Source organism: Macrobrachium nipponense, chromosome 18 (genome assembly GCF_015104395.2).
Source record: "Macrobrachium nipponense isolate FS-2020 chromosome 18, ASM1510439v2, whole genome shotgun sequence".
Lineage (NCBI taxonomy): Eukaryota > Metazoa > Arthropoda > Malacostraca > Decapoda > Palaemonidae > Macrobrachium > Macrobrachium nipponense.
In genome coordinates this window covers 50,154,076-50,179,504 of record NC_087211.1, presented here as the reverse complement: position 1 = coordinate 50,179,504, position 25,429 = coordinate 50,154,076, and the positions used below count along the sequence as shown (strand labels likewise).

The 25,429-nt window shown below is 43.2% G+C and overlaps 2 protein-coding genes across 2 annotated transcripts in view; one reads left to right on the top strand and one right to left on the bottom strand.

Annotated features, from left to right (window-relative positions):
* Positions 1 to 25,429, top strand: part of LOC135197044 (transcriptional repressor CTCF-like) — a gene marked incomplete at its 5' end in the record, with an annotated part of 46,241 nt that overhangs the window by 11,128 nt on the left and 9,684 nt on the right.
* Positions 22,579 to 25,268, bottom strand: LOC135197043 (uncharacterized). The gene is made up of 2 exons (XM_064223979.1): positions 25,114 to 25,268; positions 22,579 to 23,293 (listed from the first exon to the last, which is right to left on the bottom strand). The coding sequence occupies exons 1-2, from the start codon at positions 25,204 to 25,206 to the stop codon at positions 23,003 to 23,005; spliced, it is 384 nt and encodes a 127-aa protein (XP_064080049.1). The 5' UTR covers positions 25,207 to 25,268; the 3' UTR covers positions 22,579 to 23,002.

The window sequence follows — 25,429 nt, the reverse complement described above, 5'->3', positions numbered from 1 at the left end:
AAATATTTTTAATTCCAAAATTGTGGGGGAGAGAGCTCCAACAACATGATCTAGAGTTGTGTCAAACAGGTATTTATGAACTGGAAATTCTGTTACTTTACTGTACTTTGAGTATACTGAAACTTTCAAAATCCTGAAAAGAAGTTTTTGTTAGAATCTTCAACATTTTCAATTTTATTAAGTTAATACATTTTTCATGAGTTGCAATATAGTATTGATATAAATTAAGAAATGAACCCTTTGACAGCCAAATGTGAGTTTAGAATATTATTAGCAATAGGGTACATTTTTACTTGATTATCCTTACCTGAGATTTCTGGCCTTTTTCAGTTTGCCTAATGCTTACATCTAGATTATTTGTATGTACTACTATACTTTGCATCATACAACTTATTCATGTGTATACTTCTAATTTGTAACCATCTTACATAATCAATTGACCACAGTAAGGATGAACGCCTGATCACTCCAGGTCTCACAATAACCTTAGTTGCTCCTCATGCCAATTAGTTTGTAGATCTGTTAACTCCTGGTTAAGTCAATGAGAGATTCTCCCATGGTCCACTCTTCCCATGACTGTCCAGCACTTTCTCATTGAATGCCCAAATTGGATTCAGCAGAGGTGCATTTATTTTAGAGATCCAACAATGTCAGGATTGTCACTGAAGGCAGGGATTTCTCACCTTACAAAATGTTCCTAAGTAAAGACGGTTTTTTTAATTAAGTTCATTATTCCTCATAGAATGTCTATAGATATCAAGGAGAATGGACCCACTGTGATTGATTTGATGAAGTGTCTGTTAAGCAGATGGCAGACTTCCTGTTCTCCTTTGTAGAGAACTCCTCAGTAAAGGATATTGCTCTATTGGAGCCAAGTCTTAAGACTGAAGGGTCTGGATCTCTCCCCTTGGGTGTTGTTCATGCTCATGAAGAGTTTTGAACAGTCTCGTCCCCCTTTGGAGGTTTTTCCTAGTGAGTTCGATACAACTCATTCTCTGCAGCCTAACAAGAACACTTTAGCGCCTCAGTGCCGTGATCGGTATGGTCTTGGCCTCCCACCTTGGTGGCTGAGAGTTTGATTCTCAAGCATTCCACTGAGGGGTTAGGGATGTTTATCTCTTGTGATAGAAGTTCACTCTCAACGTGGTTCAGAAGTCACATAAAGCTGTTGGTCCCGTTGCTGAATAACCACTGGTTCCATGCAACACAAAAGCACCATACAAACAAACAAGAACATTTTTATGAGTATGTGGCAAAAATTATTGCTGTTGACCCAAGTGAGATGCATTTGTCTGTGAAAAAGGTCCGTACTCTGTCCAGTGTTGATCCCTTTTTGTTTGTACAGTTTCAAATAAGGTGTCCAGGAACACTTCGTTTCTGGCTTTGTGAGGTGGTCAAATGAGTGGCTTCTCAGGGAAGGATGTCAGCCACCTTACATGTGTTAGAGTTCATGAAATCAAGAGCACAAGACTGTCCCCAGCCTTGGTTTGCCAAGTCATGAGGATGGGTTTCTTATGACAACAGAATTCCTTTGCCTGGTTTTGCCTGAGGGACAATGCCCAAGAGTTACTGGATACCTTTTCAGTACTTTTAGTGGCAGCTCAAGTTGTGTAGTCACCCAGCTGTTTGGACAGAAAAGTATCTCGCATGAGTACTTCGCTTAATGTGTCTCTGGAGGGCATGAATGATGAGGGCCTGGACTCTCTTCCTTCCCTTTCTTCTTTCAGAGCAACACTGAAATACTTACTGGGAAATGACTAGATACAGTTAACTACACTTCAGTCATCCAATCTGAGAACTACGCTCACGAGTCTCCCACTCTTCCCTTGAACGAGGTGTGGGCCGGGTAGCTCATAACCAATCAGTTTGGATTTGACAAAATAGCTACTTTTTGATTTGCAATCCCTTATAGGAACTACAGGTTTTCCAACATTCCCAAGTGAGACTGAATCCTCTTTCAACACTAGGGCCGTACTGCTCTGTCATCTCAATGCCAGATAGAGTAGTTACAGGAACCCAGGATATAATTTCAGTTGAAAGACAACCTCCCACCTAAGGAGTGAGTTCCTTATGAAAGGCAATGGTTTGAAATTTTGTGGTAACAAATATAAATTTTTTTCCTAGGTATACAAACCAGAGCCTTTCTCTCTCTCTCTCTCTCTCTCTCTCTCTCTCTCTCTCTCTCTCTCTCTCGTCTCTCTCGCTCTCTCTCTCTCTCTCTCTCTCTCTCCATGGTAATTGAGATATCCATGTCACCACTCACCCACTTAACAACCAATTACTTACATTGTTACCAAGTTCAATAACTGTTACCTGGCTCACACTGTAGGATATTATTGTAAGATAATGGTTTGAATACTAGGTAAAATACAAATTAATTTGAAAATTATATATTTCCTTTTTGCATTTACAGTTGCTTTGAAGAGTTAGGACATTTGTATTTCAGAGTAATTCATGTGTATGTAGTACTATAAACTGTCTTAGTTCTGTTAATCAGTGTTTAAGGAGTGTTTGCTTTTCATATATTTTTGCTTCAGTAGCATCTAATCATCGCTTGAGAATACTTTTCTTTGTAATTCCTAAAATTTCTTTTAATTTACGTTGTCTTTGCTTAAATTTCCTCTCTGTTGTAATGTTTACACTTGTTTGTCCTTTTTGAAGATTTTAATTATTGTACTAGTAATCTGAGTACTACTGTTAATAGTAAGTCCCACGTTTTAGTGTGAATGTCAGGATAATCTAATGTCCTGTTAATGTGAATTTTTTCCTTACGTAATTACATTTTGTGAAATCTGTTTTTGTTCTATTTATGTAAATAGTTAGAGTACACTTGTTTGTTTTTTATATTAATTTTTGTTTGAATGCATTTGTTCTCAGACTTAAATAATTTTTTATTTTGTTGCTTTTTCCTCTGCTTGTGTCAATCTTCCTCAGGGTAGAATCCAACTGAACCATAAGCCTCAGTTTTCGGAGAATCTTTTTACATGTTTTATGGCAACTATATTTTATGGATTAACTTTTTTTTTGTTCATAATACTGGTTTCTAGGCATTCCATATTGTCTTTATACTTGTTTCTACTAATATTTTCACTTCATAGAAAAATTGAAGATTATTCCTATTGCAATGTAAGCCATAGGTTTTATGTATGAGCAGCCTTCACCACGTGCTGGAGACTGTTGTTGAACTTTTTAAACTAGAGTTCTTAGTTGGCAGTTATAAAGGGTGAGTGGAAAAATACCCTTCCTTGTTCTTCAGATGTCACCTGATGTAGACATTTCACTGTGCCCTCTGGTAGCAGCTGCTGAACTTCTAATAATTTTTGAATTGCTGGTTTGTATTTTTGGTTTTTGTACATGAACTTCCCTGCCAGATATATACATAGCTTACGACTCTGACGTCACGACAGAAAATTCAAAACTCGCGGCACACGCTACAGGTAGGTCAGGTGATCTACCTTACCCGCCGCTGGGTGGCAGGTGTAAGAACCAACCCCCCTTTCCAGTCAGATTTTTCTCTGTCGCCGGCTTAACAGCACCTGTTGTTAAGTCCTCTCAATAGTGGATTTATTCTCGTCGCCGGCGATTCTTGGATTGACTTTTTGGTGATGTACCCTTTGTTCGTTGGCTTGGCATACGCTATTTTGGATCGTTTTTTGAATTGTTCTTTGTTTATTTCTCGTTATGGCTGATTCTGAACTTAAGAAATCTTCTATGTTTAGAGTATGTTCGAAGAGTGAATGTAAGGTGAGGCTTGCTAAAGCATCTTTAGACCCTCACAGTGTTTGTATGAACTGTAGAGGGAATGAATGTTCTTTCGTTAACCCTTGTCAAGAGTGTGAAAGGTTGGATGAGGACGAGTGGAAGTCTCTTTCTTCCTACTTAAGGAAGTTAGAGAAGGATAGAGCGCGTAAGGCTTCATCCAGGAGTTCAAGTAGGTCTCTTGTTAGCGAACTTGATGTTGAGAACCCAAATGTAGACGTAGTTCCTTCTCCTGTTTCAGCCCCTGCTCCTAGCTTTGAACCCGAAGATTCGTGTTCGGAGAACGCAGTAAGGAGTAACGAGAGCAAAGTACGCTCTTCTAAAGGTAAGAGTGACAGTGAAAGTGATAAGTGCAGTGTCCCTAGTGCAGTGGAGGGTGCGTCTGACCGGCTCTCTAACGCTTCTAGGCCTAAACCTCTTCCAGACTCCCAGACCCAGTGGAGGAGGAAAGTCAAAAGCCGCAGGAAGGTTAGGGAGAACCCCCACCGGTCAGGTGTCCCCTCGGCAGATCCTGTTGCTCGCTCCCAGGCTGCCTTGGATAGAGCCAAGAAAGAAGTATTGAAACAGTGCTTCTCGTCTTCGTCTCCTTCTCCTAAGCGTAGATGGAGCGCGTCGGAGTCATCGCGCCCTCTCAAGAGAGCTTGGAAGGAGCCTTGTGCCCTTCCCTCCAGCCCCGAATCATTCTCAGAAGAACCAGATTGAGCGTAAGAGAGCCAGGAGAGCTCAAGGATCCTCTTCTCCTTTCCATGCTCGGGCTTCTTCTCCTACCAAAGAGTTCGAGAGATCGCCAGCGCGCATCTTGGCTGGCCTACAGGCGCAGATTTTTGCTTTAGCTAACTCTTTAGCGGGGAGTTCTCATCGTAGGAAGGACATCTCCCTACCGGTGAAGAAGTCAAAGAAGGATTCTGCGGATTTTTCGCCTTATGCAGGAAAAGTGCAAGAGCCTCGCAGCAGAGCCTTTTTCATTAAAGAGAGACTCAGTCGCTCTCCAAGTAGGCGCTCCCCTCAGGCAAGTAGGATCTTGACAGGCGCTCTTCTCCTGAACTCCGCTCCCCTAGTTTTAGGGAGGATAGGCATCGCTCTCTGAAGACTCGCTCTTCTTCTTGTAAACGTCAAGAGTTTGACAAGAATAAGGAGTCTCGTTCTGTCCAGGATCGCAGTAGGCGCTCTTCACCTGGAAGCCGCTCTCCTCTGCATAGGCGCACGGAGACTAGTAGGCGCTTTTCTCCGGATTTTGTTTCTTCGCCTGAGATTCGTTCACCATCTGTCAAAATCAGAGAAGATAGTAGGCGCAAGGAGCCTAGCAAGAGACAGACTAGATTATCACCTTCTTGCGAGCGCACTCGTTCAGACAGGCACTCAGTACCTCGCAAACGTTTTGCGTCTGATAGACGTTCTTCTTCGGAAGACTTTTCGCTTTGTGACAGGCGCCAAGAGCCTGACAAGCGATTAGAACTTGATGGGCGCCTAGAGCCTAGCAGGCGTAAGATTCCTGATAGGCGCTCTCCTCATACTAGGAGCCCTTCAGTTGTCTCTGACAAGGATTTGGACAGACGCGCCTCCTCTAGCAGGCGCTCTATTAGTAGGCGCTCTCCCAGTAGGCGCTCTCCCAGCAGGCGCTCTCCCAGCAGGCGCTCTCCCGACAGGCGCTCTCCCAGCAGGCGCTCTCCCAACAGGCGCTCTCCCAGCAGGCGCTCTCCCAGTAGGAATTCTCCTGGTAGGCGCTCTCCTAGGAAAAGCTCTCCTATAGGCAGCCGATCGTCCAAACGTCTTTCTTCGGAAGAAGGACACGGTGCTTCTGAGGAAGATCTTCCGAAGGATTCTTCAGGTTCCTGTTACAAGAGATTGACTGAACTCCTCTTGCAAGAATTTGGAGAGTCTCTTTCGGCGGTTGCACCTCCTTCTCCCCCTTCATTATTTTCTACAGCTAAAACTTCGAAGACGTCGTCGGTGGTGAAAATGAAACCTACGGTGTCAATGAAGAAAGCGCTCAAGAGCTTCGAAGATTGGTTGGTCTCCAAGGAGGAGAAGGGGGAACCTTTGGGTTTGACTCTTCCAGCTTCTGCAGACTCGGACTTCTCTTCGTTGGTGGATTCCACGCGTCGTTCGGCGCTTAATTCAGCTAAGACGATGTGGGGAATGAGCGAACTCGACCACCTTCTGAAGGGAATGTTCAGGGTGCTGGAAGTGTTTAACTTCCTCGACTGGACCCTAAGAGTCTTAGCTAAGAAGACGAGGGATCAAGACTCTTTATCTCCAGAAGATTTACATTCTGTATTGTCTTGCATGGACAAAGCAGTGAGAGATGGTTCTGGAGAGATAGCTTCGCTTTTCGGGGCAGGAGTTGTTAAGAAGAGGGCAGATTTCTGCTCCTTTTTAACTAAAGCGGTGTCGCATGCGCAGAGATCGTCGCTGTTATTTGCTAATCTTTCCCAGCAACTCTTCCCCAAGAAGATCATAAACGACATTTCCAACGCTCTTTCTGCTAAAGCGACGCAAGATATGTTGGCTCGCTCAGCGAGAATTCCTAAGGCTTCTTTTCAACCTAAGGCGAAGAAGGAGGCTTCGATCAAGCAAGAGCCCTTTCGAGGAGGCCCTTCTTCCCGCGCTTCTTCCTCCAGAGGAACAAGACCTCCTAGAAGAGGAAGGACCTTCTCTCGTTCTATAAGAGCGAAGAAATAGTACGAATGTCCTCCAGACTGCAGTAGGTGCCAGACTGCTGTGTTTTGCAGACGTCTGGGCACAGAAGGGGGCGGACAACTGGTCCCTCTCTATAATCAAAAAGGGATACCTCATTCCCTTCGTGTCGAGACCACCTTTGACCACCACACCAAGGGAGTTAGTGGCCAGGTACAAAGACCCTCATATGAATCACAGGGCTCCCTTGCTCTAAGCAGTAGAGCTGATGCTGGAGAAGCAAGCGATAGAGATGGTGCAGGACCCTCATTCCGCGGGTTTCTACAACCGTCTTTTTCTTGTGCCCAAGAACTCAGGAGGATGGAGACCGGTTCTGGACGTAAGCGCCCTGAATGTCTTTGTGAAGAAGAGAAGGTTTACGATGGAGACGACATCCTCAGTATTAGCCGCCCTTCGTCCAGGGGACTGGATGGTGTCACTAGACCTTCAGGACGCTTATTTTCATGTGCCAATCCATCCTTCTTCGCGCAAGTTCCTGAGATTCATGTGGAAAGGGAAAGTGTTTCAGTTCAGGGCTTTGTGCTTCGGCCTCTCCACAGCCCCTCAAGTCTTTACAGGGCTGATGAAGAACGTAGCCCAATGGCTTCATCTAGAAGGAGTGAGGGTGTCCCTTTACTTGGACGATTGGCTGATCAGGGCCAAATCGAAGCAGAAATGTCTGGAGGACCTTCACATCACTCTGACCTTAGCGAGTTCTCTGGGTTTACTGATAAACTTCGAGAAATCACAGCTAATCCCCAGCCAAGATCGTATTTATCTGGGGATTCGGATGGTTTCTCAGGTTTTTTCGGGCTTTTCCATCCCCGGAAAGGATCAACCGTTGTGTAGAGAAGGTCACAACCTTTCTGGAGAAAGATGTATGCACAGCGAGGGAGTGGATGAGTCTGTTGGGGACACTCTCCTCGCTGGAGCAATTCGTTTCTCTAGGGAGGTTACACCTCCGACCCCTACAGTTCTTCCTGAATTGGAACTGGAATCGGGGTGCTCAGAACCTAGATTTTGTATTCAAAATCCCGAACGAGATAAAAGAGGATCTCCGATGGTGGGCAAACCCTCTTCTTTTCAAGGAAGGCATTTCCTTACGGTTGAAAAACCCCGACCTAGTCTTATTTGCAGACGCTTCAGACAAAGGTTGGGGAGCGACTAGGATCCAGAGAAGTGTCAGGCACCTGGATGGGGGAACAGGTGTCCTGGCATATAAACAAAAAAGAGCTCATGGCGATTTGGTTAGCCCTCAAGGAGTTCAAACCTCTCGTTCATAAGTCTTCAGTTCAGGTCAACTCGGACAACACCACAGCCCTGGCTTACATTCGGAAACAAGGGGGGGACTCACTCATTCTCCCTGTACGAAACAGCAAGAATGCTCCTCTTATGGTCGGAGGAAAGGGAGATAAGTCTCCTCACCAGGTTCGTACAGGGAGAAAGAAATGTCAGAGCAGATCTCCTCAGCAGAAGAAACCAAGTCCTTCCCTCAGAATGGACCCTTCACTCGGACGTATGCCAGGGACTGTGGAAGCTCTGGGGCAGACCTCATCTGGACCTCTTCGCAACTGCCAGGAACGCGAGGATAGACCTGTACTGCTCACCAATTTCAGACCCGAAAGCAGTAGCAGTAGACACGTTCCTGTTGGACTGGAGCAACCTAGACCTTTATGCGTTTCCTCCTTTCAAGATTCTAGGGGAGAGACTAAGGAAATTCTCAGCATCAGAAGGAACAAGGATGACCTTGATAGCTCCATTCTGGCCCGCCCAAGACTGGTTCACAGAGGTACTGGAATGGTTGGTAGATGTTCCAAGATCCCTGCCACTAAGAGTCGATCTGCTCAAACAGCCCCACTTCGACAGGTTTCACAAGAACCTCCACGCTCTCAGTCTGACTGGATTCAGACTATCAAGAGTCTGGTCAGAGCTAAGGGGTTTTCGTCAAAGTCTGCTAGAGCAATTGCCAATGCACGGAGACCTTCCACTTCCAAGGTCTACCAGTCGAAGTGGGATGTTTTTCAACGTTGGTGCAGGAATCAGAACGTTTCCTCCTCCAGTACCTCTGTGACCCAGATAGCAGATTTTCTTATTTTCCTGAGGGAAAAATGCGGTTTGGTAGTCTCTACCATTAAGGGCTACAGGAGTATGCTATCTTCTGTGTTCAGACACAGGGGATTAAACATCTCCGAAGATAAGGATCTGCATGACTTAATCAAGTCGTTTGAGACTTCTAAAGGGAACTCTTGTTTAACACCAAGCTGGAACCTGGATGTAGTGCTTTCGTTCTTAAGATCCGCTAGATTCGAACCTCTCCATTCAGCTTCCTTCAGAGATCTTACTATGAAGACCTTGTTTCTCTGCGCTTTAGCTTTGGCTAAGAGAGTAAGCGAACTGCAAACTTTGGAAGGAGATGTTGGGTTCCAAAGAGACTCGGCTGTGTTCGTTTCTCCCGTCTTTCTTGGCCAAGAATGAAAACCCCTCTTCACCTTGGCCCAGGAGCTTCGAAATTAAAAGCTTATCCTCTCTAGTTGGATCAGAAGAGGAGAGGACCCTTTGCCCTGTAAGGAGCTTAAAGTTTTATCTCCAGAAGAAGAAACAGCTTCGGGCTAACTCAGACTTCCTATGGTGTTCCGTAAGAGATCCTAGTAGGCCCTTATCAAAGAACGCCCTGTCATTCTTTATAAGGAACCTTATCAAAGAAGCTCACGCATCTTGTGACCAAGATCAGTTTAGACTTCTTAAAGTCAAGGCACATGAGGTAAGGGCCATCTCTACTGCTTTTGGCTTTCAAGAAGAACATGTCCCTACAAAACCTCATGAAGACGACTTATTGGAGGTGTGAGTCAGTCTTTGCCAACCACTACCTGAAAGACGTGAGAATTACGTATGAGAAGTGCTTTGGGTTAGGCCCGTACGTATCGGCGGATTCAGTGCTGGGGCAGGGAGCTGAAGCATATCCTTTTTAAATATTTTCCCTTATTATATTTGTCTTGTGTTTTTTGGTTGTGGGAAGGAGGATGCAGGAGGCACCTCCCTCTTTCATAGTATTAACATTTGTATTTGGTTAGGTGATCGTTTTGTGCTTGAAGCTCCTTGCAAGGGTAGTGGACAGGCTCTGTCATTTAAGCGGGTTGATCCCCATTGACTAGATCCTAACTGGATTCTGCCAAGTAAGAGGAGTCAGTCCCTCCTAAAGAGGGGCCCCGATGAGGAAGAGGAGGTCCTGGATAGAAAGGCTCGTAAGGTTGAAACGGACAAAGGGAACATCTTGTGGAAGGGGTAGTACCTTCCAAGGTTCCCACCTCATCAAAGGATCTTCATTCTTGCTAAAAGCTACGTTCCGGAGAAAGTAGCACTTCCCCTGTGGGAAGGAATTGAATATGATCCGGATCTCTGGATAAAGCCGACAGTTCTGAAATTCTTGCTCCTGAAGCTAGGCTTAATAAAAACAGAGTTTTTCTTAGGAGCATCATAAACGAGCATGTGTCGTTATCGGTTTCGGAAGCCAGTTTTAGAACATCGTTTAAGAACCATGAAACTGACGTAGGCCTGACAGAGGGCCTAAGTCTAGCACATGCTTTAGGAATAGACGAGAAAGAGGTATCTGTCAAGTCTATGTTAAATCCAAATTGAAATATCTTTTTCAATGCTGACTTGTTTGTCGTAATCGTGCTAGCTGCTAAACCCTTTTCAAATAAAGATCTGAAAAAAGGATATAGCAGAATTAACTGTCATGATTCTGATATCTGACTCTCTCAGGAAGATTGCTAACTTTTTGACGGCAGCATCATACTGCCTCAAAGTTGAATCCCCTCCCTTTTATCGGATTCCAGGAAAAGAATATTCTGAGGGTCAAATTACGCATCTCTTTTTGCCGCAAACTTCATGAAATCCATAAAGTTAGGGTTTGAGAATCCCTGAGGAAGCGAACACAGTCTTCGTTTGTACTGACTGGGAGAGCTTGGGACTGGGGATCCGAAGGGGACGAAGACCCAGTTCCAGGATCAGGGGGTACCAATTGCTCTTCGGCCAGTCTGGGGCTACTAGAGCCACTTGACCCCTGAATGTCCTGAGTTTGTCTAAGACCTTCATAAGGAGATTCATGGAGGGAATACGTAAATCTTCTCCCAGTTGTTCCAGTCCAGAGCAGGGCGTCCGTGGCGTAAGCCAGAGGGTCCAGGTTGGGGGCTACATAACACGGTAGTTTGTGGTTCGCTTGTGATGCGAAGAGATCCCCACCTGTAGCCCTGGGGACTCTTTGAAGGATCCATTGGAACGACTCTCGTCTAGAGACCATTCCGATTCTAGGGGTACTGATCGGGATAGGGCGTCTGCTATGACGTTTCTACTCCAGCTATGGTGGGTGGAGGAAAGATGCCAACTGAATTTGTATGCCAGGGAGAAGATGGCTATCATGACGTGATTTAGATGACGTGACTTGGAGCCTCCTCTGTTTATGCAATGTACTACCACTGCGCTGTCCAAGACTAGCTTTATGTGGGAGTACCTTGGTGGGCGTAATCTTTCAGAGTCAAGAAGACTGCCATTGCCTCCAGTACGTTTATATGGAACTGACGGAACTGGGTGACCAAATTCCTTGCACCTTTTTGACCTGGGAGTACCCTCCCCAGCCGCTTAAGGACGCGTCTGTGGATGGTAATCCCTGGTGGAGGGAACTGAAGAGGGACTGACACTGACAGATTCTTGACTTTGCCCACGGCCGAAGCCGGTCTTTAGAATCAGAGGTACTGAGGATAGCTTGTCCCTGGACCTGACATTTGCTCGAGATCGCCAGATCCTGGTTAGATCTTTCAGTTTGGCTTTCATTAAGATGTTCGTTACTGAAGCAAACTGGAGAGAGCCGAGGATTCTTTCCTGAGCTCTCCTCGATGCTAGTTTGTTTGACTTAGAAATTGCTTGACTGACTTCGCTATTTCTTTCCTTTTGGTGGATGGAATCGACAGAGTGTGTGGAGGATAGATTCCATTGAATGCCTAGCCACTGAAAGTTTGACTCTGGGGTGAGTCTGGACTTGGATCTGTTTATCTTGAATCCTAGATATTCTAGGAATTGGATCACTTTCAGTGTGGCCTTGTTGCATTCTTCGACTGATGGGGCCGGGCCCCAGATCAACCAATCGTCGAGATACGCTACTACCATAATCCCTTGAGCTCTGAGCTGTTGCACTACTACTTCCGCTAGCTTCGTGAACACCCTGGGTGCCACGTTGAGCCCGAACGGGACTACCTTGAAGGAGAACGTCTGGTCTCCTATCTTGAATCCCAGATACGGACGGAAGTGTCTTGCAATAGGGATATGATAGTAGGCGTCTGTAAGATCGATAGAGGTGGTGACGGCCCCACAGGGAAGTAAGGTCCGCACCTGTGAGATCGTGAGCATCTTGAACTTGTCGCAGCGGATGGCTAAGTTTAAGCGGGACAAGTCTAAGATTACCCTTCTTTTGTTTGAGCCTTTCTTTGGGACGCTGAACAAGCGACCTTGAAATTTTAATCTCTTGACTTTGACTATAGCTCCTTTCTGAAGGAGGTCCTCTGCGTACTCTGTCAATTCGTTGGAAGGAAGTTGACGGAAAGGTCTGGCTGGAGGTGGGTTCGTCAACCAGCTCCAACCCAGCCCTTTTGACACTATGCTCTGAGCCCACTGGCTGAAGTTCCACCGGTGGCGAAAGTGAAACAGCCTCCCTCCTACCTGAAGTTCCTCATTGGTTCTGGTAACCCCTCGACCTCCTCTGAAGTGTTTTCCCCTATTGAAGGGCCTCCCGATCCTCTCCCACGAAAGGACCGCTTACCTCTGCCTCCCTTGTTCGAGCGGTCATACTTCTGAGAAGCTTGACTCTCGAAGGCTGGATTGTAAGCTGGAGAGATGGCGTATGAGGTGGAGGGTTGAGGCTGAGGGGATATCACATAAATAGGCTGTGATTGACCTTTAGACGTGGAGGGCTGAGCTGTCTGCACTAACGGCACTGTAGGAACTTGTTGAGGGAAGCGCGGCTGCTTCTTTTGTAAGGTTGGAAACGTCTAGGCTTCCTTTGTCCTTACCTTTTGGTGTCAAGTCTTGCCTTCTCCTAGCCGTAAGACCCCAACGGTCCTTAAGGCTTTGGTTCAACCTCGTAGCCTCTGCTTGTACTTCCTTTACCATAGCCTCTGGGAAGAGATCTGCGCCCCAAGATGTTAGAAGAAAGGTAACCTATTCGGTTTCATGCCGAATGGTTGCCTCTAGCAATACATGCTTTCTGCAATTTGTTCTAGCAGTGGCAAAACTCGAACATGTCTGACTGCACCGTTTGAGTCAGGGCTTTGGTCATAAGCTTAAAAATTGGTTCTGAACCTAACATAGCCATGGTTGCTACCTCAGACATAGCCATCAGGTTGATTGACCTGGCTAGTCGTGTGTTTTCGAGTCAAACTCCGCTTGAATAAGACTATCAGGAGCCTGGGCAGCTTTTCACCAAACTGCTCCATAGCACAGTCAGGTTTGAGTTTGCCAGCTGTGAAAGTGTTAGGCAAGTCCTCCCATAATTCTCCAATTGACGGGAGCAACGGAGAAGTGGGGTCTGCTTCTTTCAGCTGAGGCATGGGTTTCCCCTTTCTGAGCTGCTGAGATGGTCGACCTCGCTATCTTGGTAAGGAAAGGGAGCGGGGTACCTTCGTCCATCGTGAAAATGGTAAAGGGACTTTTGAATGGTTTGGATCTTGGTATTCGAACAGTCCATGTCGTCTAGACATCTAAGCCATTCTCGTTGGGCCTGGTCCCGAGAATAGAGGACTGTCTCCTTTGGTACCCTGTCATCTCTAACCATAGCCGAAGGCGTGAGCCTAGCGTAGCCTATGAAGGGAGGCTGTAGGCCTTCCGGGTAGAACTCGAAGTCCTCTATTCTTCGAGTTCCAAACTCTCCGGTATGGAGATGAGACCATCTTGGAAGGGAGCATATGACGCTACTCTCCAAGATTGTTCATGGAGAAAGCGGGCAGCGAGTCTACGGGGGAAGCTGAGATCCACTAGTGTTAGAGGTTGAGGGAGAGGCAAGAGGGGCTTCTCTTAGGACCGGCTATAATAGTATCCTGAGAAGTTATCTATCCGCAGGCGAGATATCAATATGTTCCATACTCGTCTTAAGGGAGCCTACCAAGTCGCCCACCTGTTGCAAACAGGCCAGCATTGGTGTCCAGAGCCGGAGCTGCTGCGGAGGTGGAGGGGAGACTCTGAATAGGCACCAAAGGTAGTGGAACTGGTGATACTGCCGGGGGTGCGGGATTTCTCCTTAGGCTTACTCTTTGAGGACTTTGGAGCCGGAGCTAGACCCTTTAGACCTGTCTGGGCCGGGATTACGAGCCGGAGACTTACGCGAAGAAGAAGACGAGGACGTCTTCTTCGAGGACGATGACGTCTTAGTCAAGGTCATATGCTTAGACTTGATCTTAGGCCTAACCGAAGCCTCTGGAGGAGTATATAACTCATCACCCGGTAAAGCCTGGGAAGGATGGTGAAGTTGCAGGGGTAGAAGAAACAGTCACTCCCAAGGGGGACCCTTGGGTACCTGCATTACTTACCTCGACCAACAGGTCGTCTATACCTACCATAGGTTCAACATTTTATATCCAGGGTTGCGACATCCGTGGAGATATCCTGGTCTTGTTCAGTCAAGGAGCCGCCAGCTGTTGTTGGATAAAGGCAATAGAGGGGCCGTCTCTACCGGGTCGACGTACCCAGTCGCCTTGCCTCCGGGGAAGATTAACAAAGCTAAACGCTTCTCTAGTATGTAGGGCTGACCCTTGGCGGCGTTCTTGCCAAACCTCCGACCCAGGCCCGCAGGGTAGCCAATGCCGTATCTCTTACTGCCGGAGCCTGTAAGAGAGGATATATTTTAGATTTAAGAACCACTTAAAAACTAAAACTTAGGATATAACTTAAACTAGATGCCTTAAGTTAAAGTAATGATGAAAACTTAAGAACTAAAAGAAGCGGTAGCGGCATGCGGAGATGGAATACTTACGCCCTCCAAAAGCTGGCTCACCAGATCGTAACATATGGTACACCGTCTCATGGTACCAGACCTGGAGTCCCGTGCGGAGTCGCGCATGGAGCATGGACCGGCAAACTTCGTGTCCACAGGGGTCCTGAAGTGTAGCGGAACATCCCGGATGCTCACAGCTGGTGGCCTGTAAGTGGGAAGACACATGAGTATCTTAAAGGGTAACACTTACAGACTAAGGACAAAAGAACTCCGTTACGTGGCGGAGCTCGGAAAAAATTTGGGCATAACCCCTCCCTGCATTGCCTGAATAGGCTATAATCCCGGAGAGATCCGGTAAATACTAAGGGAGGGGTGGGGATGGTTTAAGAAACTTAAGATAAACTTAAAGATAACTTAAACCTACATGCAAGTAACCGGACTAGGTCAGTGAAGCGGAGTGGTAGTGAACTCAGCAATACGGTACGGTTAGTAAAGACCTATTGTATGCTCCGGTCCAACTATGGTGGACTATACCCTTCCGCTGGATATCAGGACTCCGATAGGGGAGGGAGCTCTAGTAAGGAGGGAAGGGCGAGATGACATACAGACTCGCGCTAACCCGGAGCGACAAGGAAGTAACGGAGAGGGGGGGAAGGCCAGAGCCCCCCCACAACGTACCACCCGGCCGAGCCGAGAAGCGGAGAGGTCGGAACCAGTCAGGGACTGTCGGACTCCCAGGCCCCTCCGGTGGAGGGGAAGGGGGAGGCAGGCTCGGGCATGCTGGGCGAGCAAGGACAGACCGACCCACCCCCGCCCGACTCTATGGGAGAGCGAGAGGGGGAGGGGGTAAGGGGGACTGGCAGGCGCCTGGCTGACTCGTGATCACGTAGTGACCACGAGGCGGTAAAACTAAGATACGGTAACCAGCCTAGGCCAACCAACTGATCAGAGAGAAGCTATGAGGAAGAAGACCGAAAACCTGATCACGGTAGACTAGGCTCTACGAGCCAGGACCTAGGCTAAGCCAGACGCCAACTAACCTAACAACAACAAAACATAAAAATATAATATATAATAAAAATGAAAGAAAGAAGGTAAAATAGCAGGAGAAAAAATCAGGAGTGTGCGACTAGCCCGAAGGCAAGTCTACCACTCAAAGCTAGTCAGGGGCCGATACAAAGAACCTGGACTTGGGTCTGGATAGAAAAAAGCCTACATAAGGTGAAATACCATACATGTATAACAACTTGAGTAGACGTAATAACGCGGATAATCAAAATAGAGCGTAAAATAATAAGGGATGTTCTAGGTATGGGAGACCAAGAACGAACCCAACATGCGGCAGGACCATGCTGCCATGCTTCCAGCCCCCGAGAACGTATACTACCTAAAAAACGGCAAATACCGTCTCGGGGCGGGACGGAAAAAACTCGCTAACCGTAAATACTGAGTACTTAACTTAGCTGCTGCAATAGCTGCACGCTCCATTATCGAAAAATCCGAAGAAAGGGCACAAAATACACAGAGAGAAAAATAGCAACTTGTGATTCGTGCGAGCTAACGAAAAAGGATGGCCACTAGAGGCGCAGCAGTCGCAAGCATGGGATGGTGTAGTAGTAGTACGAGCTGCTCCCCTCTGTGGGACGGCTCCCCTCTTGGAGGGTTTTTGTAGTGGGAGATTTCTATTGGCATTTGGCTCGTGGTAGTGGTCTCACTCGCCTAGTGTTCATACCGACACCCTCCTAGAGGGTGAGCGAGTCAGTCATACTGACCTTTTTCTTTATTTTATTTATTCTCTGGTATGTGTTAGTACATTTACCCTAGAAATAATAGATTAAAGGATATTTCGCTGGCGACACGAGCCAATCGCCCAGAAATAGATTTTTCCTTACGTCAAAATCCTTTTTTTACTTTAACATAGGTTATTCCCCTTTCTCTGGACTTATAAGTCTCTCTCCCTCCACCAAGGGTGTCAATCAGCTATGTATATATCTGGCAGGGAAGTTCATGTACAAAATGATATTGTTAGTATACAATAAAGTTTTGTACATACTTACCTGGCAGATATATACGATTGATGGCCCTCCCAGCCTCCCCTCAGGAGACAGGTGGAAGAGAAAAATCTGACTGGAAAGGGGGGTTGGTTCTTACACCTACCACCCAGCGGCGGGTAAGGTAGATCACCTGACCTACCTGTAGCGTGTGCCACGAGTTTTGAATTTTCTTTCGTGACGTCAGAGTCGTAAGCTATGTATATATCTGCCAGGTAAGTATGTACAAAACTTTATTGTATACTAACAATATCATTTTACTATAATGGGGAAAAAAAGCTCACGTGTTGTGAGGGGCATGAGGATTTGTGTGGGATCATTTTGTCCACTCTTGGCCCTGACCCTCAGAGATATGGGGTTTCATGTAGGAACCAGGCTTGTTCTCATCCCTTCCCCTGTAAGGAGTGTACTGGTTTTTCTCCCTCACAGTGGGAGAGGTTTAGTAGTAAGATTAAGGAGATGAAGGATTTGTCAGTCCCCTTAGAGGAAGCATTGCTTGTTTGTATGGTGTTATATTGCATGGAACCAGCTGTTATTCAGCAACGGGACCAACGGCTTTACGTGACTTCCGAACCACGTCGAGAGTGAACTATCACCAGAAATACACATCTCTCACTCCTCAATGGAATGGCCAAGAATCGAACACGCGACCATTCCAGTTCTTTACATCCTGCCCCTGCTCTTCTTCCCCTTCCTTTGTCCTCAGTCCAGGGTGGTTTAAGCCCTAAAGGGAGGGTGCCTACCATATTCTCCCTTCAGATGAGAACCTGGGCTGAGCTTTCCTCTTACAGAACCTTGGCCCCCATACTCATGCTTGTCCCATACTACTACTACTGACTTTTCTGTTCAAAGTTCTAGATGTACGATGCACAGTTGTCTTTGGTCAAGTTACCTGCAGAGATGTAGCCTTCATTTGCCTTCCCTGGAAGTATCTCTTCCTGCATTCCTTGACCACTCAACTTAAGCAAATGAGGTTAATTCAGCTGCTGTGATTCAGGTTGGTCCCTCACTACCTTGGAGGTTGACCATCCTATGGTGATAGTACTTCTAGTCAGAGATGACCATTCCTTCTTCGGCTGCACATCGTCTGATCTGCCAACTGCAGGGCACAAGTCAAGAGGAAGGATCCCAAGTGGTTGAATAATGCTGAAGAAAGTGTAGGCAACTCTGCCAGTGATGAGTAAGCTACGCCAATGACAGGTGGCTGATGAAAGCCTGCCAAAGCCGATTTGGTTGTTCTTGCCAGGAAAAGAACAGCACTATCACCTCCCTGAGTTTGCTCAAGAGTCAGATGGGGAAAACTCATCATTGAAGAATCTATGAGCATGCCTAGTTACTTTGTCTACAGACAGGGTCTAAGATACAACTTACCCAAGTTTAAATGTTTATCCTGATCTCTGTCCAGGAGTAATTGTCTCATAGAATGCACAGCCTTACCAATTGTCCAAGTAACACAGCAAGTGTAAATCTTGAGTTGGCGAAGCAAAAACAAAGGTAAAAACCAGGATGAACACCTGTGAGGCTGTTGCTACACTAAAGCAGAGTTTTGAACTAGTAGAGTCCTGTTGCTTGCAAAGAGCAGTTACATACTTCCAAAAGTTCTGATGGACAGTCACTTGAAAATATACATTTCCTTCAAATCTGTCAGAAGCATGAAGTCCTCCTAGGAAGGGCTGCACAGACCATACTGCTTCCATCCTGTAGTGAGTTTGCATCATAAACTTGTTCAGAGAGAGGTCAATGACTGGTCTCCAGCCCTCAGTTGCCTTTACCACCAGGAAGTGACTGAAAATCGCTGAAGACCAGTCCTGTTCGATATCTATCGCCGCCTTTATTTTTAACCTCCCACCTTCCATCAGCAGGGATTTTTTAGAATCTGGCGGGAAGATTGCATCAGCATTAAAGTAAGAGGAGGGGGCAACCAAACTTAGAATATTCAGGGCTTTGTCTCATCTCTCCCACATAGACCGACGACCAACACAGGTACCTCCATACTCTTGGTAACAGGGGAAAGGGATTGCTGTCCACAGCAACTCCCTCCTTCCAGCTTGGGGCTGGGGAGAGGACAGTGAAAAGCTTGAAGGCTGGTCTTTCCTTTCTTTCCTTAAAGAGCAAGGAAGAAGGGGTTGCTGGTTTGAGTTTATGAGAGAAAGCTCTCTCTCTCTGCCCAGACCCTGAAGGCATAGCCACCCTCAAAAGGTTTGGCTGCAGCTGCAGATCGCTTCAGCTTCACTGAGGGCTTGAAGGACACCACAAGGTAGATCAAAGTTCTGAGACTCCAATTTGGTAGTGCCGTCAGTGGACCTCGTGCAGTGCACAGTAGGCATTACTCAAGGTTCTTTGTACCATGCCTTCCGCCACTAGCTGCAACGACTTTCGTTCCTTTTACTGTACCTCCTTTTATATTCTCTTTCTTCATCTTAATTTCCACCCTCTCCTAACACACTTCATAGTGCAACTGCTTTGAGGTTTTCCTCCTGTAACACCTTTCAAACCTTTTGCTATCAATTTCCATTTCAATGCTGAGACACATCATAGGTCCCACTGCTTGGCCTTTGGCCTAAATCCTATATTCAGCTCAACTCGAACAATCTGTCCACCACTGCCTCCCCATTACTCTGGAAAACAGTAACAGCAAGCTGTTCCTGAGATTGAGACTAGAAAATAATGTCATGGAAAACTTAGCTTGAGAAGAGGTTTCTCAAGCCAAAACTGTCCAGTCAGTTCAAAGAAAAAGCTTTCCCAAACACCTCTAGACTGGATCAAACATCAAGGCTGGAAAAAAAAAAAAAAAACAAAAAAAAAAAAAAACTTTTAAAAGAAAGGATATGCATGCACATGAAATAAGAAAATAAATTTGCTGTGCCTTCTGTGGGAAGTTGGAAGTTAATATCTCCAACCATGTGTGGAGCCACTTTTCCAAGACACCTAAAAATATGCTAATTTTAGCATGTTACACATGTTCTTTGTAATAATAATTATTTTGTATATTGCAAAATTACAATTATAGTTTGCACTTTTTTTTTTATTACAATTACAGCTTGCAGCGAGTTAGATTCTCGACCATTCCACTGAGGGGTCAGAGATGTGTATTTCTGGTGATAGAAGTTCACTCTCGACGTGGTTCGGAAGTCATGTAAAGCCGTTGGTCCCGTTGCTTAATAACCACTGGTTCCATGCAACGTAAAAACACCATACAAACAAAACAAAAGATTAAAACTAAAATCAGTAACAATTTATAAGTATATTTACAGTAAAATATTTACAAGATGTACTGGGATGGTTGAGTTGCAGTACCTTGTAGCAAGTTCTACATATTTTTCATATTTTGTACTTTAGTATGTAAAATTACAAATTATGTATAGATGTAAAAATTACAATTATTATAGCTGATACTATCATAAAATAAAAATAGAACAAAAACCAACAGCAACCCTGAGTCAATTTATGGGCAAATATACACGAGATGTACTGGAATGGGAAGATGTAGTACTTACATTCCCCATGAAATCTCAAGCTACACCAATCTACCTCGTACCCTGGACTGAGGTATGTGTATTGCGTTAAGAGTTGTCATGGTCATTTATGGCTCATTCATGTGATAGGAACGTGTGTGTAAAATTTGTTTAACAGGACTCCTATGAACTGAACTGGGAAGTTTGATACGCAGTAGTTGGGGATTATAAGAGCATGCCATCCATTAAGGTTAACTTGGCCCTCTCATCCTCAAATGAGGCACTTATGATGAAGTCTACCAGTGGTTCAACTAGGGCCATGAACATGTCCTGTGCCCATTTCTTACTATACCTCCCACTGAGAGAAGGCCAAACCAGAGCACTTATTATAAGAGAAAACAGTACTAATAAGAAAAACAATGCCAAAAATGATCAATATTGGGAAATATTCTTCCAAATGTTCAACAGGAAGATGGCCAAAGAAAGCACAGCACTCCAAGATGGTATGCTAGTGAGGAGTATTCCCCACTCGCCTTCCTCCCCATAACCACCTTATTACCAAATTCAACAACCCTCTCTTTGCACATGCTGGAAGATACCCAAAGATACCCATACTATCTACATATAAGGCATTAGTTTGTATGTGGGAATGGTTAATTCTTGACATTTTCTAAGTACTAACTGCTCAAACATACAATATGTTGAATGTAAATCGTAAAAAATTGTAAAATAGCCAAAAAAAGTCAGCTTGCTTCTCTCCAATTCTCTATTCCTAGCAAGGTGACAGATGAATATGTATTTAAATATTATATTTACAAATAACAATAACAGTGGATACCTGAGACTATATCATGCCTAAGTCAATGGAGAACTTTAACACAGGACTTAGTCTCTGAATGTATCACAGAAGGCCTCACAGAGGCAAATATCACGAGTTACAAATTGGTTTTGGCTTTCTAAGTAACAGAACCTAAAACGGTCTGTAAACTTTGACTAAAGAGTAACCTGATGACAAGTTGTGGGAGGAAAAGAGGGAAAGCTCACGGCAGCACATTTGTTTGTTGAAGACTTGGCTGCAGCTACCTAGTTTAGACTATCAGGCAGTAATGCTACATAAGCTGACAGCAGATACCAATATTTCTGTTCAGTACAAAAAAAAAAGTTAAAAAGAATGAATTCTACAAAATAGTAGCATGAAAATTTGATAACTATTAAAATTAGTTATGTGACAAAAAATGGACTATAATAATGAAAAAATTTTCCTATTTGATGTAGTTTGATGCCATACAATGAGATTAAAATCCCTTGTCAATTAACTGTAGTATTTCAGTGGGAACAGTACATGATTTATAACCAAAGCCTTAAAATAAAGTGCTACTAAACAGTTCCTAGTTTCAGGATAGTGATCAACTAGTTCTGTTCTTAGCGTTTAGCATATCTTCCCTCGTATTTGCTGACAATTTACAATTTGTCTGATACTTCATTTTCTAAAATACCATAATCATACAATGTCCGTTTCTGTACATCCACTGTACATAATAAACTTGGAAATAAATTTACATAAAATAATTACCATCATTACCTTCCATGGAGCAGCCAGTCAAAGAATAAAGGAATCTGGGGAAAGAAAAAGTACCAGAGTGCACCATACCACAAAAATCATTTCATCATAGTTTATCCTCCTCTAGTTATGGAGGTTCCCAAACCCTTCAATACAAAAGGACCTTATTTGGTACACATACCTAGACTTGGCTGATTATAAAATAGTTTTTTATATCTGCAAGGTTGAATTTTGCCATTTTTTAAGAATATTCAATTTTCTTTCTTATAGGATTCAAATATCTTTGTATCATTCATGTGTAAACTGAAATTTTTTAAAATTAATTTGTATTTTTCATAGCTAACAAGCCTGAGGTCTTGGCAGTATTTTTTTCTTATACTAATGGTAGGTGTAAAATATGTTAGGGCTGGCAGGAAAAATTTTTGTGCTGAAATTGATATATAAGGAAGCCATATCCCAGTAAACAAGATTTTTTTTATTCCTAAACTGGCTACCACTATCGGGTACAACACAATATGCATGTGACCCTCAGTGAAAAGTCACTAAGTATTACACTTATCCACAGACATTTCTTAATACACTTAACTCCAAGTGTAGCACGATTACCTGATTAATATAAAATACTATACAGTTTCAACCAACTTTTTAAACAAAATTAAATATATTCCCATTTTTTCTTTTACAAAAAACATAACTCCAAAATTTTTTTACACAAATGAGCAATTGACACAAGAGGAAGACCTTATATGGAAATAATGCTGATACTTAGCAATTAATGACTTGTAATACATGACAATTAGATTTTGTGTGCTTTAACATCTACTTACTTTAATATTTAAAACCTTGAAGACAAATAATAAAAGCTAACAAAGCAAACTTACCACTGTAATCCTCTACACACATTATACAGGCTCTTCAAACGAGTGCAGACCACTATTTGTGAAAGAAATATTTCTACCTAAATATGAGGATTTCACAGTAATTTATAGGTTAACCATCTTCAAACCTCAATATTTTGAGCCAATTGTCATCACTACAATTAAGAGCCATTCAATGAGAATTCCAATGTGAATAAAGTTTTATATTGGTTTTTATGTAGTACCATTTAAATATTGACAATTCATTTATTCATTATTAATTTATTATTAAACTTTGGTAATAAAAGTTATTCTGATCTCACTCCTGACATCACACTACGAAAATGTTTCTGAGCATCAAACCACAGAGTGCAAGACAAATGTATAACAATTAATTTACTAAGTGCTGATATACTTCCACAGCAAAATTAACAACTGCATCATGTTAAAAATGTTTTTACAAGAATATATGCCATTCATCATATTCAGGTATACTTGACGTGTCGACTCTTCTCCCTTGTATTCTTTTTCATCAACCACATCCACAGAGTAGAAAGAGGTTACAGAACAAAATCACAGCACAGTCATAAAATTAAAAATTAGGTTAATAAAAATCTAGCTAGAACATTTATAATTTCTGAGTCCTAAGCATTTATCCAAAATATCTATTCTCCAAATTCTAGATGAATTTGTCCTTCATCTTCGTCATCAAAACCAAAGCAAGTTTCCATCTCCTTTTGAGCTTCTTTTTTGGCTTCTGCACTCACTTCGGTTTTCAAAACCTTTTTGTGGTGCTGAAGCTCTAAAAGAGAAGGATCTGTAACTATGGTGTCACCTGTTATCGTCTCTGGCACCATAAGCGAGGATGTGCCTAATACTCCATCCACTTCACTGCCATCAAGAGAGGCGTCTGTAACATGCATTCCATCTGACATCATCACATGACCTTCCCCGTCCTGAAAAGATAGAAGACATGTTTCTGTATTGACAAAGCACTTCAATACAAAAATTTGGTCCTTTTCACAGAAGTTAGTCCCCTCATGCAATATAAATAACAACATTCATCAAAACAACAGCAGTAGCTCCTCTAATTAAAAAATATATCTGACAACTAAAGACATACTGTATATTTCTGTGTATAAGACGACCTTTAGATAAGGTAAAACATCTTGGCACATTTCCATGAATTTATCTCTTCTGCAGTATAGTATGACTTCTAAATCACAAAACCGAAATGTTTTTTGGAGAAAAGTGATTATTTGCAAAAATCAAACAGTATAACCATATTTTAAAATAATGACGATTTAAATATAGGTTGTTTTGCTTGTATCCAATTTCAGCATTATATTATCATATTGTTACTGTATTACAAAACATTGTCATGTACATCATTTGCTTCTGATAAAGTGTTTACATTCTCAAAATTTCGGTTGATTTGAGTATTATCGATATCTTCATTGCCATTATTTGTTATAAGAGATATAATTAGGAGATAACTTTTATCGTAAATTAACAAAGTTTGGTTGAAAACATGCAAATATTACTTCATTGTATAAGCACGAGGTGCGATTTCTCCAGTTCCAAACATCACTTCCACCTGGCCAGTATATTAGTTTTATTCAGCCTCGGCTATAACCTGCAACTTTAATTTACTAGTATTCTATCTTGAGATCTCCACTGCATGAGGGATGAAAAAATTGTATTTTATATTTTTATTTAAAGAAGCCACCATTGAGAATTGGCAGGGTTTAACAACTTGACACTTTTAACGTAGCTCTTAATAAACGCTTGATAGTTACAGTAAAGGACGTCAGCAATTGGCTGGTTCTCAGTTCAGTTGTTTATATCAATACATGTTTAAAATAATCACTTCATCCAGAATTCTAAAAACTGGAATTTTTTATTGGAGAGAGAGAGAGAGAGAGAGAGAGAGAGAGAGAGAGAGATACACGCTTACAATAATCACTTCATCCTTTAATAAAACTTGTTTTACTGTAATCACATTGCATGTATTATCGTATTACAACACACGAACAGAGTGATGATGCACCATTTGCATTCTAGTTGTTAACAGTCTTAAAATAGTCAGCCGATTGTTATAAAAGCATGGGGGAATGTGAAGATAGAGAAAGTGTCACAAAGTCATTTAAAAAATGCAATGGATAGTATTGAAGATGATTTGTAAGATATCGACAACGAAGCTGAAGTCTACTCACCAGAACCAGACTGGAATTCCTATGATGGTGGCACATATGATCAATCTTGTGATATGTATGAAAAACTTAATGAAAAATGAATACTGTTATCCTAAATGTCATTACTACCGTAATTAGCTACCACTGAAATTTCTAAAAGTTTACCGAAAGATAAAGTTGCGCAACCGTAACTTGATGTTTAAATTTTCTCAGCTGGGATCGCATAGATAAAAGTTTGTTTAATTGATTTAGAATTATTCCTCAAATAGGCTATTTGTTATGAAGATATGCCAATAACATGAGGTAAAAATGGTTTTACGTATTACCTTTATTATCAGTTTATTTTGTGAATCTTCATGTATGTAGGTGGTTAGGCTATAGCACTGAGGCCGAGCCGAGCCTAGCCTACCAATGCACATCTTAGAATTCAGGGTTTGGTTTTTAGAATTTTAGTATAAGACGACCCCCAATTTTTAGGGTTGAATTTTAGGATTTAAAAGTAGTCTTACACATGGAAATATACAGTATGTTATTAGTTAAGCTGATTATGGAACACCTCTAAATCCAAATATAAATCTTACCTGTAACTGGATAACTTCTAAAACAACATACTGGTTACCATCTTGTCCTTCTACAGCCATAATTTCATCATCATCCACATCTCCAGTGTACATCTCAACCTGCAAATCATAAAAATAAACCTTTTCAAGATGATCTTACAATACCATAAAATTTTACAACTTCAAGGCCAATTTCAAGTATTCCCTCATCACATCAAATAAAATACAAAGAAGTTGTCTCATAAGCATCATAATACCTGAACTTGAAGGACATGAGACATTATACATTCAAGTTACTGCCAACAGAAAATACAAGTGTATACCTTGCATGACACTA

Coding starts and splice junctions, on each gene's coding strand:
- LOC135197043 (XM_064223979.1), bottom strand. CDS start 25,206: ATGTACACTGGAGATGTGGATGATGATGAAATTATGGCTGTAGAAGGA. Junction 23,294..25,113: donor TAGAAGTTATCCAGTTACAG/GTAAGATTTATA, acceptor CTATCTTTTCAG/GACGGGGAAGGTCATGTGAT.